At 44.1% G+C, this 18,758-nt stretch overlaps 1 protein-coding gene across 1 annotated transcript in view; it reads right to left on the bottom strand.

Annotated features, from left to right (window-relative positions):
* The window catches only part of Nsf (N-ethylmaleimide sensitive factor, vesicle fusing ATPase), a 138,980-nt gene extending 127,511 nt beyond the window's left edge, over positions 1-11,469 (bottom strand). Inside the window, exon 1 of the mRNA XM_036195643.1 lies at positions 11,388-11,469. Within this exon, the coding sequence (XP_036051536.1) occupies positions 11,388-11,399 (12 nt within the window). The 5' untranslated portion in view covers positions 11,400-11,469. The remainder of the gene's footprint in view (positions 1-11,387) is intronic.
* Between the last annotated feature and the right edge of the window lie 7,289 nt (positions 11,470-18,758).

Below are 18,758 nucleotides of genomic sequence, written 5' to 3' on the forward strand. Positions count from 1 at the left end.
CCATTAGTCATATGTAGAGCTTGAAATGTGGCCAATTCAACTGAGAAACTGCATATTTTTAATAAACCTACCACCCCATAATGGGGCTAAAAACCCATGGCCTAGTGCATGCAAGCACTCTACCATCAAGCAACAGTACCTGGTCTTGTTTTAAATGTTCAGACAGAGTCTTAACTCACTCTGCAGTCCAGGTGGGCCTTGAAGTACAATTGCAACCTTCAGCCTCAGCCTTCCAAATAGCTAGGATGATAGGCCTCCACTACCAGGCCTGGAGAGAAAGTGGACTTCCAATTGGCTTTTATCAGTTTACATCTATGACTGCTCTGTTTTGTTTCTTCATCAGTTACTAGGAAAGGCCTGAAACCCCACCATCACCATTTCTGTCGGAAGCAGCTGGATCAGAGGCAGCTCCACCCTGTGGCCACCTGGAGTAGCCAGGATGGAGTCTCTGACAGACCACCATTCAGGTAAAGCCAGGAGTCTTCCTCTGCAGCAGAAAACAACTTCGAGACAAGACAGTACGAAGTGGAGCTGGAGTTGATTAGGAAAGGTATTAGCACACACCTAAGTGTGGGTGGAGCAGCAGAGGAACCTAAGAAAAGGACGACAAGCCCCAGTACTGGCCTGGACTTCTCAAGAGAAAGTGCTGGACTTCTTTGTAACAGCCATACGTGCAATTTGGGGGCATCTGAAATTACACCTCAAAGGGTTGCTAAGAAACCTTTTCGCACTTTTTTTCTCTCTTCAGTAAGTGAAATCATGGGGTCATTCCTAAGGCGCACTGAGGAGGACTGAAGCTGGTAAGGTGAAACCATACATCAGAAAGGTTATGAAAAGGAATTCAGACATTTAAAAAAACTGTAAAGGACGTGTATAGTCTTGTTCGGGGGATTCTTGGAAATTTTCAGGTTTATATGTGGGAAAGAAATAAGACCATACTTGAAAGCCATGCATGCTGAGGTCTTAAGCAAAGGTCCTGCAATTGTAGCATTATCTGTAATATCACTATACGAAAGGCTTTGCCTCTGTGTAGGCAGGCCTTCACTGAAAATTTTATTAATTGTGCTGGAACTCTTGACTCTCTGCTGGTAAGAGATGACAACCAGATTCTGAGGTGAGGAGGCTCCCTTCCTGTCCTGGGCCCCCTTAGTTTTCCCTGTCCCCCTATCCTGCTCAGCTCCATCACTTTACACTTTGTAAATGGAGACAATGATTAGGTTACAAATATTTAGAACTGTCTTGTCTTTATGGATAACTGAACTCAATGGTGCCTGACCTGACTCATTTCTTCAGTTTTAAAGTTCATGCTGTCAGGGCTGGAGAGATGGCTCGGAGGTTAAGAGCACCGACTGTTCTTCCAGAGGTCCTGAGTTCAATTCCCAGAAACCACATGGTGGCTCACAATCATCTGTAATGAGATTTAGCGCCCTCTTCTGTATACATAATAAATAAATAAATCTTTTAAAATAAATAAATCTTTTTTTAAAAAAGTTCATGCTGTCTGATGTCTATGTGATCACTTTACCTCTTTTTTGTTTAGAAATTATTTCATAAGACTTTTCTTTAAAAAAATCTTTTTGCTTTCTACCTGTATCTACAGCAACTTTGCTAAAAATGAAGGCTCAGCGCTAGGCATAGGGGGCGCATGCCTTTCATCCTAGCATTGGGAGGTAGTAGCAGGCCAAATCTCTGTGAGTTCAAAGTTAGCCTATTCTACATAAGCAAGTTTGAGGCCAGTCAGGGTTATATAGTGAAATCCATCTTAGATAGATGGATGGATGGATGGATGGATGGATGGATGGATGGGTGGATGAATAGGTGTGTGGATGGATGATGGATAGATAGATAGATGATAGATGGATGGATGGATGGATGGATGGGTGGGTGGATGGATGGATGGATGGATAGACGGATGGATGGATGGATGGATGGGTGGATGGATGGGTGGATGAATAGGTGTGTGGATGGATGATGGATAGATAGATAGATGATAGACAGATGGATGGATGGATGGATAGACAGATAGATAAGCAAATGGTTTCAGGGCTCGGGAGCTCTCACCATACACTCGTTAAGAATCCAAAATGACTCTCCTTTTCTGGCTGAAACGGTCAGTCTTGGCAGCACTTGTCCTCCGTTTATTTGGTTTTGGGTGTGTGAGTGTTACTGGACACAGGGTCTTGCTACTTGGCCTAAACTAGCCTCAAGTTCCCAATCCTCCTGCCTCAGGCCCCAAGTGCTAGGATTACAGGAGTGTACCACCACACCTGCCACTGCTTCTATTTATTTCTCTCTATCATTTTGATTCCTTTTAATTGCACTTTTCTGATTATTTTTCACTTTCTTAAATGTTTAAAATTCCATTATTATTCCTATTTTTATTATTTTAGTAGTTACCCTGGAAATACGAACATACATATCAAGTAGCTCTAACTCCTTCCTGAATACAACAAAACTCATAAATGACTTTAAGTCTAAGCCTACCCGTACCCCACTGAGGTGCAACTGCCATCATACAGCTAGCTCCAGTGGTTAGAATTCCCACAAGACATCACTGATTTATTTCGGGCACTATTACTGCCCTTGTTCTTGTTTGGAAACAGGGTCTTGCTGTGTAGCCCAGCCTGGCCTCAGCACACAGGACCCTTCTGCCCTGTGTCGGGGGAAGGGCCTCCACATCCGGCTACTTCAGACAGGTCAATTCTCCAGGCATTCCCTCTTCAAACACAACCTTTGCCTCCTCCTTCTCCACCAGGAGCCTGACTGGAGGAGACCTCCTTTCCTGTCTTTTGTGTTCTCCTCAATCCTTTTCACTGCTTTCCACTTCCTTAGAACTGAATTCCAAATAATTTTTTTCAATTTTTATTTTCTGGCCAGAAGTAGTTAGCCAATACAAAATTAACTCAATGGTATTTTCACAGACTTTTTGTCTAATTTTGCTTCGTTTAGGCTTTTTGTTTTTGTATTATTAGGCTTTTGCTTGTATATTTTTGGTTTCTGTTTTTGTGGGGGTTTTGTTTTGTTTTGTTTGGTATGTTTCTTTTTTTTTTTTTTTTTAGATTTACTTATTTATTATGTATACAGCATGTATGACTACAGGCCAGAAGAGGGCATCAGATCTCATTACAGATGGTTGTGATGTGGTTGCTGGGAGTTGAACTCCAGACGTCTGGAAGAGCAGTCAGTGCTCTTAACCTCTGAGCCGTCTCTCCAGCCCCCTGGTATGTTTCTTGGGCTTTCTTGTTTTAAGAGAGTGTGAAGTTGGGTGGGTGGAAAGGTGAGAAGGATCTGGAAGGCGTTTGGAGAGGGGTAAGTGTGATCAGAATATATTGTATGAAAAAAAAATTTAAGCTGGGTGATGGTAGCCCATGCCTTTAGTTCCAGTACTAGGGAGGCAGAAGTAGGTGGATCTCTGTGAGTTCAAGGCCAGCCTGGTCTACAGAGTGAGTTCCAGGACAGCCAGGGCTACACACAGAAACCTTGCCACTAAAACCCAAACAAATTTTTTTTCAACAAAAAACAAATTATTGCCTGGTGGTGGTGGTGGTGGCGGCGCACACCTTTAGTCCCAGTACTTGGGAGGCAGAAGCAGGTGGATCTCTGTGAGTTGAAGGCCTGCCTGGTCTACAGAGCGAGTTTCAGGACAGGTACCAAAACTACAGAGAGAAACCCTGTCTAGGGAAAACAAAAACCAAAAAACAAAATTATTTTTCTAAATCTCTTCAAATCTATCATTTCATACTCTTGCTGTTCATTCTTAAAGTCTTATTTCTATAAGCACATTAAATACATATATCCACTATGTGTCTGCCAATTTCAATATCTCTGAAACCTTTGGAAATTCCAACTCCTTTTTTGTTTGTTTTTGTTATTTTGAGACAGGGTCTCACTGTATAACCTTGGCTGGTTTGGAATTCTGTAGAGCAGACTGGGCTTGCACTCACAGAGATCCGCCTGCCTCTGCCTCCTGAGTGCTGGGATTAAAGGCATGTGCCACCACTGCCCAGCAGTTTTTTAATATTTTATCTAGCGTTCTACAATTTTCATGTAGGAAGATCGATGAGAGGACCTAATTCACTATACTGTAAAAATATCACAACTTCTCCGCTATTTGAAAAATCGGGTGCTGGCAGAGGTTCTAAAGAGGAGAAAAGGCAACCTGAAGCATGAACACCAAGGTTGCAAATATGTTTTAAAAACATAGAAAAACTCCCACAATCCACAGGGAACCACACTGGAGAAGGGAGATACAGAGTCAACAGTTCTGAGCCCCACCATAGAGCACATCAACAGGAGACTGCTGAAGGGATTGACGAGTTCCAGACTCAAGGCATCTGTCAGCCTGGAGCAAGCCTGAGTTGTCCTAACAAGCTCCCAGGTGATGCTGCTCTGCAGAAACACTGTGACAGTCCTTGTACCAGGGAAACATAAATATCAGGAGAAATGCAATGCTAAGGGCCCAGAGAGATGGCTCAGTGGTTAAGAGCATTGGCCATTCTTCCAGAGGACCTGAGTTCAATTCTCAGCAGCCACCTGGCAGTACACACTGTCTATAACTCCAGTTCCAGGGAATCTGATCCCCTCGTCTGGCCTCCTCAGGCACACACGTAGTGCACAGAAAAACATGCAAACAAAACTTATACACATAAAATAATGAATGAATTAAAAAAAAAAGACTGACTGACTGACTGACATACAAACTAATAGAGACTATGGCAGGCTGAACAGAGCCTGCACAGGTTCAAGCCAGACAGGGTCCCAACACAGGCTCCCATCCCTAACAAGACACTGTCTCCAACTGACACCCAATTGCAAAGGAAAAATCAGGTTTTTTTTCCCAATGGCATCTCAATGGGTATATTAACCGTACTTATGGGTAGACACTATGCGACAGTAGAAGACCAGCACAAAAGGAACTCAATGGTATTTATATAGACTTTTTGTCTCATATGGCTCTGGTTGGACATCTTTTGTCTTAACTGTCCTAAAAGCTTGTATATTATGGTTTCTGATTTTGTGTTTTTATGAGTTTTGAGTGGTTATGTGTGTGTGAAGCTGGGTCAGTAGGAACTGGAGGATGGGAAACTATGATCAGAATATATTGTATGGAAAGAATTATTTTCAAGTATATATTCAAATATATGTGTATGTACCTGTAACATAGACCAGTTCCTTTTCTTCTTTCTACAGAAGAACACAAGCAATACTGAGGCTTCAGAGTGTATTCAGAGGCCTAAGTAATAGTCAGTATACTGCATCATTTAATTTAGCAAACACCGATTAAGCTTATATTGTCGTTTAATTCATTGTAAATTGATTGGAAGGCTAAATATAAAAAAAGTTCAATTTATCTACAGGTAGAGAAAAAGAACTATATTAGAGTCAAGCAGTTGTTTACATTTAGTTCTTTGTTATCAATGGTTCAGATAACTCAAGAAACAACAGCATTACTTAGGATTACCCGACAGCTCAGTAGAGAAGATAACATTAAGACTGAACTGTCCTTCAAAGGCGCTGGTTTGCTCAGCAATCACTTAGTGAGTGCTATACATCCATTCCAGGCTCGTTCTAAACAAGGAGAATTAAATCTGCTCTTATCTCACAAAATGTTAGCAGAGTCATTCCTTAGGAGAACATGTTCTTGTAACTAAGGCTAATTAAAGGAGAAAGAAAGAAAAGAAAAAGAAATCCCCAACCAAGAGGTTCTTTAGAAGACCCAGAACTTGGTGATAATATTGCCCTAGCTTATGTCAAGTCACATAAGAACTTACATGTTCATAAGCTCTTAATACTAAAACCTCTTTACAACAAAAGTGAATCCGTCACTAAATCTGTAAAACATTTTATTGGTCTAGTGATTTCAAAACTCACTATTATTTCTTACCCGAATGATTTTCCTATTCCCTCCTCTACTTCACTAGTGCAAATCCACTGACCCTTAGCACTTCATTCTGAATAAGGCAGAAGACGGAAATACCCCGCATGATTCATAAAGAGCTGGTGCTACGTCGCTTGGTTCAAATGTACAGCTTCAAGTTGTGATAAACTATTTTTCCTTTTGCTTAAAACCAAAAACCAAACAATTTTTTTTTTTTAAAGGAGAAAATCAGTTTTAAAAGTTATTTAGCTGAATTTTGAAAGATGGCTCCATGGGAAAAGGCAAAGTTCAATCCTCAAGACTCACACAGTGAAAGGAAAGGACAGACTCCTTCAGGTTATCCTTTGACCTCCATACATATATGCGTTGACACATGTCCAACCACACACATACACACAAAAACAAATAAGTAAAAAAATGGGATTTTCAATTGTTTTAAAGGAGGGAGAGGTGCACTCCCTGAGGCAGCAGGAACAGTAAGGAGACAATGAAGTGCAGCCTCAGACACACACATACAGAGGTACATCACCAACCAGGGGGATAGAGGGTGGACGCAATAAATATCAGGACAGCTGTTCCCACAGACGGAAGGATAAGATTAACTTCATAATTCATAGCAAACACAAAAATAAGTTCCAGATAAATTAATCACCTATATAGGCAAAGCAAATAAAACTTTTAAAGTAAGATCTTTATGATTTCAAAGTAGGGCAAGCTTTCTTGAGGATCACACAAAAGTACAACCCCCAAAAACGGCAAATAAAACAATGACAGTTAAATCTAAGACTTTGTAAACAATATGAAAAAATGATCACCTAGAAGCTATCCGCAACTAACAACTCAAATCTAAAACAAATACTGCCCTCCTCAAAATGAAAAAACTATATAAATAAGAAAATATGAATAGCCCAACTAAAAAAAAATGAATAAAAGCTGTACAATGGTAATGCATGAAGAACTCTCCAGTGACTAACAGGAAAAATGCTTAAGCTCACTGTGGTAATCAGGACAAAATGGAAATTACATTGATGAGATCAAATTGCATTTCTTATATGAAGTTTAATGTCAGCAATACAGAGTATGAGTGTTTAGAGACTGCATTATAGGGCTGGGTATATCAGCACAAACCATTAGTCCCAGCATTCTGAGGCAGAGATAGGCAAATCTCTGTAAGTAGGTCAGTCCATTCTACAAAGTGAATTCCAGGCCAGCATGGGATACATAGGAAGACCCTGTCTCACAAAGAAAGAAAAACAACCAGCTTCGCAGCAAGTGTTTGGTGTACTCCAAATGCAGGCATTTCCAATGGGTTACTCTTCAGTCAACTAAAGATGTTTCTATAATAAAATAATATACCTTTAAATAGGTGAGATGGTTCAGCAAGTGAAGACACCTGCTACCAAGCCTGACAACCTGAATTCAAGGCCTGGGCCCACGTGGTGGGAAGAGAACTGACTCTCACACGTTGTCCTCTACACATGCGCTATGGCACAAATGTGCACACTCATAAATAAACAGACAGACGCAAAACAATAACATACTGTCACCTTTACACCTTCAATACTGGAAAAAAGAATAAATCCATATATCAAATAGTGCTTTAAGGAATTAAATTTTATTTTCTAATAAATTGATGATTCTTTTTAAATCTCTACTAAACTGATGTACAAAAGCAAGTGTATAAAAAAGATAATAATGAGTAAATATCTAACATTGCATATGCTTTCTTGAAGTGGAGACAAATAATAACATTAATGCTTTAGTTTTGAGTCAGGGTCTTACTCTATTGTAGCAGGCTTTCTCAGACCGCCAGTCCCCAAATCATGACACGGAGACTTATTAATTATGAATGCTTGGCCTTAGTTTAGGCTTGTTTCTTGCTAGCTCTTGTAACTTTATTTAACCTGTTTCTCTTCATCTAAGTTTTGCCTCAGGGCTTTTTACCTTTCTTTCCTTCTGTATGTCCTACTTTGTGTCTGGTTGGTAACTGCTTGTCAGGCCCCGGATGTCTCCCTCTCTTTCTCCCTCATTTTCTCCACTTCTCAAGCCTAGACTCCTCCTCCTACTTATTCTCCCTGCCCGCTAGCCCCACCTATCCCTCTACTGACTGGCTATTGGCCACTCAGCTTTTTATTAGACTAATCAGGTGCCTTAGGCAGGCAAAGCAACATATCTTTACATTGTCAAACAAATGCAGCAGAAACTGATGTAACACATCTTTACAAAAGGTAATATTCCACACATAAACAAATGTAACATATCTTTACATAGTTAAAGTAATATTCCACAACATCCTATAGTTCAGGCTGGCCTAGAACTCAGTTCGTACACCAGACTGGCCTCAAACATACTGTGATCCTCTTGCCTCTATCTCCCAAGTCCTGAGATTAAAGACATACACACCAGGTACAGCACACTAACACAGTTACAATGAGGAACAGATAAAGCTCTAAGATAGGAACACAGGTTTTCAAGGCTGTGTAACAAAGTATCCTGATTTACAGCGAGAGATCAGAACCGGCTTCCCAAGTGTTCTCTGAGTAGGAGGTAAATGGTTGGAGGCAGAACATTACAAAGAAAAGAAAGAGCCCAGCAAAGGCCTTGTGGTAAGAGAACCTGCTATAGCTTCAAGGAATTGGAAAGCTTATATAACCTGAGCACAGACAGTAACGGTGAGTGGAGGAGAGAGGAGCAAACCCCCAAAGAGAGTGGAGGAAAGAGGAGCAAACCCCCAAAGAGAGTGGAGGAGAGAGGAGCAAACCCCCAAAGAGCCTCAGTGGGAAGCAGTTGATCTCTGCAAAGATAGGACGTTGCTGAGGAGGGGTTTAAGCAGTAGAGGGCACCAGAAGAACAAGCAGTGTGGAGAATGTTAGAAGAAGGCTACGTGGAAACTTCCAGAGAGAGAAAAGGGTGGAAACGAAGGTGCAGAACGGTGATCAGGTCAGGGAAAAGGATGCAGCGACAGCAGTGGATGATTTTAGCAGTGAGCACAGCTAAAAGCAACCATACTCCCAAGGCTGCTGCCTGTCCTGGGCCCCAATTAAATACCTTTAAAAATTATTTTTGTTATCCTTAGTGTGTGGGTAGGAAGACAGGGATGAATTGTACAGAGGGCAGAGCAGGGGATGTGGCAGAGGTATAGAGAAGAGGGTTGGAGAGATAGCTGAGTGGATAAAAAACTTGTCCTGCAAGTGTGAGGACCTGAGTTCAAATCCCCAGAACCACTGTAAAGCCAGATAAGATGGCTCATGTCCGCAATCCTTGGTAGACAGATTCTCCGGAAGCCAGAAAGCCAGCTAGCCTGGCATAAGCAAGGTGAACAACAAAAGAAACCCTGTGTCAAACAGGATGGATAGCAAAGACAAACCCAGGGTTGTCCTTTGACCAACACTAATGACACACACACACAAATCATACCCACCAGGTTTCCACTGGATGGGTGATAGTACCATTCAATGAAAGAAAAACAGGAAAGTATCAGGTAGGTGGATCCTGGTTTAGATTTGAACAAGAGTTCAAGTTGTCTTAAATTTATTTATTTATTTATTTATTTATTTATTTATTTATTTCTCTTATTTATTTATTTCTCTTATTTGTTTGTTTGTTTGTTTGTTTGTTTTAGCGCAGTGTCTGTAGCCCTGTCTATCCTGGAACTCACAATGTGAACCAGGCTGGCCTCAAACTAAGAGATCCTCCTGCCTCTATCTCTGTGGGGGTCAAATACATGCCCAGCCTTGTCCTTCAATTTAAATAGGCAATTCCATGCATCAATTAGGAATTTAGAGGACAGTTCTGTGGGGGATGGGTAAAATCTTGAGAACCTCAGGTATATAAACAGTTATAGCTTTAGCTCAGAAGGGATTATGGGAGGAGATCAAACAGAGTATGAATGACAGGGTGGAGACAGGTGAGTCTGCAAGAGAGATGAGTCGAAACAGTAGCAAGGCATCACAGAAACCGGGGAAGAGTGTCTCCCATTGAGGATGCAAAGGTCAGGCCCAGGGTGGCATAGGCCTTTAATCTCAGCACTAGGGAGGCAGAGGCAGGTGGGTCTCTATGAATACGAGGCCAGTCTGGTCTACAGAGTAAATTCCAGGACAGCCAGAGCTGTTACACACACACACACACACACACACACACACACACACACACACACACACACACACAGGAAGCAATAGTCATCAATGTCAGATGCTGCTGAGACATCAAGTATGACAAGGGCTGAAAAATGTGTATTAATTTTAGGGACGGGTTTCAGTCGGACTGTGGTGGGCCACGGAGGGAGCAGGTGGTAAATAAATGGGAGACAATAAACACAGAAAATCATCACAAGTTATTGCTGTAAAATAGTGACGTGTGGGGGCAGAGGGAGGGTTTGTTTAAGATAAGAGAAGCTCCAATATGTTCCAAAACAACTGATGACTCAGAAGAGGGGGTCCTGAGGAGGCAAAAATAGACCCTGAGGTACATTTGGAAGGGCCAGCCTGAGATAAATGGGGGACTATAAGAAAAGGAAGAGAAAGAGATGGAGCTAGATTGATGACCTCTAAGGTCTCTTTGGAACTCTAGAATCTCATGACCTACAATTCTCTTTAGACAGGGCATTTTCATATGTGCATGCATGAATGCAAACCTATTCAAATATTCAGGTGTAAGTGAATCTGTCAAGCACCTCTTCAGTCTGTAATGACGCAGTTAATGTCCCCAGGTTTTTGACCAGTGTAATCTCTGGGCCGGATCCATCCATCAGAGCTCTTAGCTCTAATGCATACTGCACTAACAGCAGTGACCTGGTCCCATCTCTCCTCCCCAACCCCATCCTTACAAGCTTAAGGAAGAAGTAAAATGTAAATCCCTGACACTACTGCACTGCCTGCTGCATTCGAAGCGACTGTCAATTAGAAAAACAGAACGTGACACCCCGAATCCATCTGCACTTCGGGCTAAAGACACTGCAGTTTCCCTCGACAGTTGACAGGTTTCTCCCCAGAGGATGGTCTGAGGTTAACCCTAAAAGTCATTTGCAGCCCCCTCCTCTTTTCATAACATCATTCATTTAGAACATCATTCGTTTAAGAAGAACGGGAAACGGGTTCCCACACCCTCGCCCTGACTGCAGCAGACTACACCCCGCGGTTATCCAGCAGTGCCACCCCAGAAACCCTCGGAGGGACGCGGAGGACACTCAGTGCTCGTCAGAGGGGGCTCGAGTGGTCACCACCCTCAGGGTGCCTGGAGGACCAGAGAAACGAGCCCCAGGGGACGGCAAGGGAGGTGCGGGAGACCCGGGAGACCAGGAGACAACCCTCGGGGAGGACAGAGTTTCTGAGCAGAGCTAATCCCCTGCCGCAGCTGCCGGGTCTCGCCTCCAGCCCTTCTCTGATCTCTCCTCTTTCAGCGCTCCCCGGGGCTCAGCCTCGCGTCCCCTCCCCGGAGCCCGCGTGGGCCTCGCAGCGGTCGCGAACCCCGCGATCCCGCCGCGAGCTGGGGGTGCCCGGCCGCCACTCACCCGGCCCGCCATCTTCGCGGACACGTCCGGTTCCGAGGCTGCAGCGCCGCACTCGGCTGAGCCCGCCCCCGCCGCGCGCGTGCCCGCCAGCAGCCCGCCCTCGCGCAGGCGCGCAGCCGCCGGGAGGCCGCGCCCGCGCCCGCCCGCGTCCCCGGCGCCCTTCCCCAGCCCGTGCGCGCGCGCAGGCCGAGCGGCGCCATTTTGGCTTGAAGACCAGCTGGCGTCCTCGCTGCCACCCTGTTTCCACAGCAGCCATGGCCGTTGGCCACGTGGCCTTTAATGGCCTTTTAGCTTTGTGCTTCCAGACCTCTTAAACGGGAACGCGCCGAGAAAACCCTGCGTGGGTACTGGCCTTTCCCCCAAGGAAGGGCCATAGCCAGAAGCTGGTTCTGAATTCGGATTCAATTCGAATCCAGGTTTCTCTTTTGCAGGAGCATTTCTTTTGAAACTGAATCCTAATTATATATTTGTTAGCTTTATGGTTTAGTAATTTCAGTTATAAGCACAATTTATACCTCTAGTAATCTTTTTTTCCCCAGTATTGTTTCATTTTTAGAGTATTCTGCAAATAAAGTTCAGTCTGTGTGTGAGGGGTTATGTGTGTGCATGTATGTGTTTAGGCCAGAAGATACCAAGATGTCTTCTTCATTCACTTGTCCACCTTATTTTTTCAAGATAAGATCTCTCACCCACCACGTAGGCTTGGATGGCCAGCAATTCCCAGGGAATCCTCCTGTCTCTCCCTCCTCAGTACAGATGTTACAAATACCTGTTGCCATGCTCGCGGATGCCAGGCGTCCTAATTGAGCTCCTCACCTGCTGAGAAAGCATCTTACTTAGCACTCAACCTTCTCCCCAAACCCGAGTTCAGCCTTTTAACCTCCAGCTTGCCTTCCTTCACATCATCTCTTCACTGGAACCTCAAAAAGGTCTAAAACTTCAGGCTGCAGGAAGAAAGATTCTACATCAGATGCTTTAAATCCCCCCTGTTAATGTTTCTTTTCACATTTGCCCGAGACGATAAGGAATATTAAAGCTTAGCTTTAGTTTCTCATTGAAGAAAATGAAGATACGACCATATGGGCCTCCCCACGGTAAGGTTGAGAAAGGTTGAGAAAGGTTTTATTGTAGATATCAGGGAGAACACAGCCAGAGGCATCTGGAGGAGTCCAAACTAAACACGGCCAGCAGGGTAGGATGGGCTATGACAGGAGAGAGGGGTGGGTGGGCAGAGCAAAGGAGGAAGAGAAGAGAGAGAGGAGAGGGGACCAGAAGAGAGAGAAGAACCAAGAGGCCAAGAATGGAGCCAAGAGAGTATAACCAAAATGGCTGAGTTGTGTGGGAATTCGAAGCTGGGGGAAGGGAAGGGAAGCCAGCACTGGGTCTGAGAGGTTTAGGGTAGGGAGTGGGGTGAGAACGGCTGGGAGGAGTCAGATACTGAGTGGGACTTGTCCCGGGTTTCTTTGGAACCTGACACTTACAATTAATTGGAGGGGGGGAGGAATTTTTATCCAATATAAAAGAAAACAAGCAAAGATTTAAAGCTCAGCATTAATAGGTTTTCTGCCTCCCCCCACCCCCATAATAAGTTTTTCTGCCAACGCAGTAAGTCAGATCAAGTAGAATTGAAAAAGTACAACAGTTTTATTTGAGCAAAGCAATTCCCAGGCGGGTTCTCCAGTCCCAGAGATGGAGACTGGAGAAGCCCCGCCCACAAACAAAGGCAGGGAGACTGTAGAGGATGTAGGTGAGGCATGATGGCATGTCTGCCACAAGGTGGGTTTGTGCCCAAGTATGGGCAAAAACAGCGTTTTAGGTGGGTTCTTGGGCAGCTGGCAACTTCAGGGAAGGAAACTGTTGTTGCTGACAAGAATTTGGAACTGGGCTTTTTGGCACCTTCCCTTTATTTCTGAGATTCTCTGAGTGGATGGGGTTTGGAGAGGTGGGAATGGGGTTTCTCTTACCGTGTACGAGTGAGCTGAGTGGAACAAGCATGTTTAGCAACTTAAAATTAAGAACTGATAAAAATCAAGCCAGGTGTAGTGTTGACTGCCTTTAATCCCAGCACTTGGGAGGCAGAGGCAGGCGGATCTCTGTGAGCTTGAGGCCAGCCTGGTCTACAGAGTGAGTTTCAGGACAGCCAGAGCTACTTAATGAGACCTTGTCATGGGGGTGGGGACAACAAAAAGAACTGATAAAATCAAAGTGTGAGCTCAAGATGCACCAAGAACAGAAGAAAGTATGCATGTGGATTTCATGAACTCCCGCTGGATCTGAGCCCCTGGTGCTAGGCTGGGCAGCTCAGGTGTGGTAACTAAGTCATGAGTGGCCTCCGGGGTTATGAGGAAGGGGAGGAAAACAGTTGAACTCTGATGTCAACTTGGCAAAAAGCTGGTTAGGAACAAAACAGAAAAGAAAAATATCCTAGGTGAAATGAAGCTCCAGCAGGCTTCCTTGTCCTTCTCTGTCATCCCCTGCTATGGCCTTTCTGAACCTCAGCCCTCCTAATGTAAACTGAGAAGCACAGATGGATAAACTTAGTGAGCACCTCTTACTTTTTTTTTTTTTTATTGTTGTTACTTTGAATTCAAACCTATGTATTGCAATGATTTTGCCCAATTACCAGATCCAGATGTCATTGTCTCTCAGCTCAAAAATCTAATGTCACGTTTCAGGTTGATGTTCACATATCTCTATCACTGGCCTGTTTGTCTTGCTTTGCTCAGTAAAAGAATTGCAAGGGGAAATTTCTTCCATGTCTTCAACAAGGACAAATGCTTTTCATCTTGGAAGGCCCAGCCTGCCTGCTTGCGAGTGGTTAAAAACTAAAAACAGATCCTGCACCCAGCCCTGCAGGATCTACCAGTGATGCTTCAGGCAAACACAGCTTGTTCTTTAAACCGGAGGGGAAGGACTTGGAGACCTTGTTCGAGATTGTCTCTGCCGCCCATCTGTGCCTTGCTCTGGCTCATGTTCAAGGTCATCCCAGAAACAGCAAAGAGCTAATGCTGCATTACCTTCTCAACAGCCCTTACAGTGGTAGTTGATGGTAACAAATACCTTTGCCACCTCTGGTTCACTCTGTCTAATTGCAGCTTGCTCACTTCATGTGGCCTTGGAAGGATGATCAGACCAGGGCTGGTCCTGGTGTGAGCAAAGAACCCAGGTTCAATCAGATCCACTCCCAAACAGCTGGCAAGGTCATCCTCTAGTTCTCCAGCACCCTGGAGAGGTTGCCTCTCTTCTGTCTTCTGCAAAATGTGTGATTGTCCCCTTTGCCTGGATTTGTCTAAGTCACTTACACACACACACACACACACACACACACACACACACACACACACATACTCATTCACTCACAAAATCAAAACCCTACTTCTCCTCAGCTCTCCACTGATCTCTGAAATTCCCTTAATATGTTTTCCTTTTACAGTGAGAACACAGGTAAGAAAACTATCCAAATGTTTTAAATGTGCACTAAAATGGAGATGACTAAGCTTACTTTCTTAAGGTTGGGGGTCTTTTTAGGGAGCCAGGAGACAGAGTTAAGAATAGGATCAGAGACCAATGGTACCTGAAAGATGGGGAAATGTTCTGGTTTGCTTTGTTATTGCTGTGATGAAACACTCAGGCAGAAGCAACTTGAGAAGAAAAGGGTTTACTTCCACTTACAGATTACAGTCTATCATCGAAGGATGTCAACGCAGGAACTCAAGGCAGAAACTGAAACAGAGATCTCAACAGAAGGCTGCTTATAGGATTGTTCTCCATGGCTCACTTGGCTTATTCTCTTATACAATCCAGGACCACCTGTCTAGGGGATGGCATTGCCTAGAGTGGGCTGGACCTTCTCTCATCAATCATTAATCAAAAAACTGCCCCCACAGACATGCTCACAAGGCTAATCTAATAGAGGCAATCCCTCAGTTGAGATTCTCTTTTCCAGTTTGTGTCAAGTTGATAAAAACTAATGGGCACAATAAAGAAGATGTTAACAAAAGACATAAAAACAGTTGGGCATAGTGGTGCATGCCTTTAATCCCAGCACTCAGGAAGCAGACACAGGCAGATTTCTGTGAGTTCAAAGCGAGCCTGGTCTACATAGTGAGTTCCAGGACAGCCAGAGACCCTGTCTCAAAAAACCAAAACAAACAACAACAACAACAACAACAATCCAGGATAAAGGACAGTGAGGCACAAGTAGGAACAGGGTTTGACCACAGTCATCTCCTGCTGAACATAACTATTTGTGTCCCAGTGTGAGAGCTTGTTTTACATGTTTAGGCCATGGTATCCAAATACTTGCTCAAACACTATCATAGGCTCTCTATAAGAGTGCTTTTGGGATGAGAGTTACATTTAAACCTGTGGAGTCTGAATACAAAGATCGCCCTCCACAGTGTTGGTAGGCCTCATCCAATCAGTGGTTGGTCCTGGACAGAATAAAAGGCCAACCCCAAGTGTTTGTTTGAGTGCCTACCTTAATTTAGCAATGCCATGACTTTATGATAAAATAATCTAATTTTTCAAAGACCTGCCGTGTTAGATGTGGTGGCCCACACCTTTAATCAAGCAGAAGCAGGCAGATCTCTGAGTTCGAGGCTAGCCTGGTCTACATAATGAGTTCTAAGCAAAGCAGGGCTATGCTTCTCAAAAATAAAAATAAACACAAAAAAACCAAAACAAACAAAAACACTCCCACCTCTTTTAGACCAGGAGAAAATTCAGATTACTAGATCTTCAACTTTGCCTTGGGATATCCAAGGCCACTCCAGCCTGTCCTGTGAAACTTGACTTTGGACTTGCCAAGCCTCCATAATTATATCAGCCAACCATAACCTCTTCCTAGCTGCACTCACAACCTTTCAGGCCTGTTTCTCTGAAGAACTCTCCAGAGCAGAGTCAGTCTCTTGTCAGTGAGGGGCATGGAATTAATTCCAGAGATTACACCGTGACACCAAGTATTTCCACTTGCTTCTTGGAAGATCAGCAATCTAATGACAACCATGGCTCATGGATGAACGTTTATGTTCCAATGATGTCTCCACATAAAGCCTAGGAAGTAGTTCAGTTAGGTTGAGTAAGGTTTGGTGACATAGATCTTCTGATGGTCCTAGTGGTGAGTTCATTTCACTGGGAGAAAGAACTTCCTCCTGTGCCCTGAGGAGGTGGGGTAGATAATATCAACAACAGGACTTTAGCTGATTCATTGAGATACACTTGGCTTATCACACTACATTTTGGGTTGTTTTGTTTTTTGCCATGCTGTAGTTTGATACTTTCTACCCTAACAGAAGGGGGAAGTACCTTTGCTTTGTGGAAACTGTAGGACTAGAGAAATGGTGTAGGGGACAGAGATTAGGGTCAGAGGAGGGTGTGGGTTTCAAAGGTCTTCCAGCTAGTTTGTTTGGAGATGATTCAGAAACCACTCTGTTTGGCAAATTCTCCACTGCGTTTTAATTTTCAGAGACATCTGCAGTGGATGCAAGAGCCCAGGGTCGGAGAATGTCTCGCTGGTGTCATTGTGTAGCAAAGGCAATCTTCAGAGTTCCTTTTATATCCTTCCCTCTGCGCCTCCCATCTTTCCCAAAATTATTCCACGTTGGTAACCTAATGTACTTGTAGGTGCAATCTTTTTAAAAGGGTACCACCGGGAAAAGTGGCTTCGTGGAAGAAACAAAGCTGTAATAGCAAAATGGCAGAGACTGTGACACTGTGTAGGCAGACAGCCTTATGCTTGTCGCTCCAATCCTAACCCACGGGTCAGCCCACCCCGGGAACAGCTTCACAGCCCCGTCACAGCCAGCCCTGGTATGATGCAGTTGCCATCTGTCTGTTTTCTGTCAGTGAGACCTCCTTCCTGAAATGATGCACACAGGGCTAGCAAAGGGAACAAAATGGAGAAAGGCTGTGGGCTTTGTAAAGAAAAGAACTGGTTGATGCAATGCAGCATTCCAGCTGTGCAGGGGTGGGCTGGGGACAGGGAGAGCGTCTTTCAAAGGAATGGCTGTTTGCTCTTTGACAGATAAAGACAAACACCTAAAATCACAAAAATCAATCCATTCTGGAAAGGCTGAGTGGGCAGGATCCATGACAGGCTTCCCTGTGGAAGGGAAGGACTGTTGCTATGGAAACCAGATGATCCTTTTTTGTGACGGAGTCCCAGTGCACTTACTTTCCATGCTGCCTACCTCTCTGTACATCCACAGTGTGGGGCCAGGAAGCTGCCTGCATCTCTTTCAAGGGAGTGTTTAGATATCAGTCTTCTGATGCTTTCCTTCATCTGGGTCAGTCTCTGGGGAGGGCCTGAGTCACTCTGAACCTTAGGAGCTTACCTCCTGCTGTGAGCTGGGATAACATCACTGACTATAATGGTTCTCAGTTGACTCCTAGGGGCAAGTGGAGATGTGCCTTAAGGTTTTACCTAAGGGCTGCATGTCCTGTAGAGCTGTTTCTAGAACAAAGACAGTGTATAGAGGGGCTTCTCAAGAGGCAGAAGACAATCATGGAAAATAGTGCTTGGGGGAAGGTAATTTGGATACACTACCTTTCTGCTGTTGTTTTGTTTTGGTGCTGAAGAGCAAACCCAGGACTTCATATGTGCTATGTAAGCATGGGACCACTGACTTACATCTACTACTTGGCTTTCAAACTCTCTAAGCTCTAATGTTGTATGTAAGAAGGAGCAAATTGGGGCTAGAGAAATGGCTCAGTATTTAAGAGTACTGGTTGCTCTTCCAGATGTCCTGAGTTCAATTCCCAGCAACCACATCGTGGCTCACAACCATCTATAATAAGGTTTGGTGCCCTCTTCTGGTGTGCAGGCAGACATGCAGGCAGAACACTGTATATATAATAAATAAATAAATCTTAAAGAAAAAAAAAAGTAGAGAATTACCCAGAGAACCTTTGCACTCAGTGGCTGATCCAGCAGACAATTGATTGAACTAACGTCTATACCATTTCCTCAGTTATTACAACTAAGACATTGTATTAATTATTTTATCTCACTGTGGTGACAGAACCCCTGACAAAAGCGAGTTAAGAAAGGACGTGTCACTTTTGGCTCGCAGTTTTTAGGGACACAGTCCACCATGGTGGGGACAACATGGCAGCAAGCGTGTGAGGCTGCTCGATGCTCCCTTGGGAGCTGCAGTCAGGAAGTAGAGAGATGAGTGTTGGTGCCCAGATGTCTTCCTCCTTTTTTTCTTTTATACTCACTGTCTGAGTTAGGATTACCATTGCTGTGATGAAACACCATGACCAGAATCAACTTGGGGAGGAAAGGGTTTATTTCACTCATAGTCCATCGCCAAGAGCAGTGAGGGCAGGAACTCACGCAGGGCAGAAACCAGAAGGCAGGAGCTGACG

Source organism: Onychomys torridus, chromosome 8 (assembly GCF_903995425.1).
Source record: "Onychomys torridus chromosome 8, mOncTor1.1, whole genome shotgun sequence".
Classification (NCBI taxonomy): Eukaryota; Metazoa; Chordata; class Mammalia; order Rodentia; family Cricetidae; genus Onychomys; species Onychomys torridus.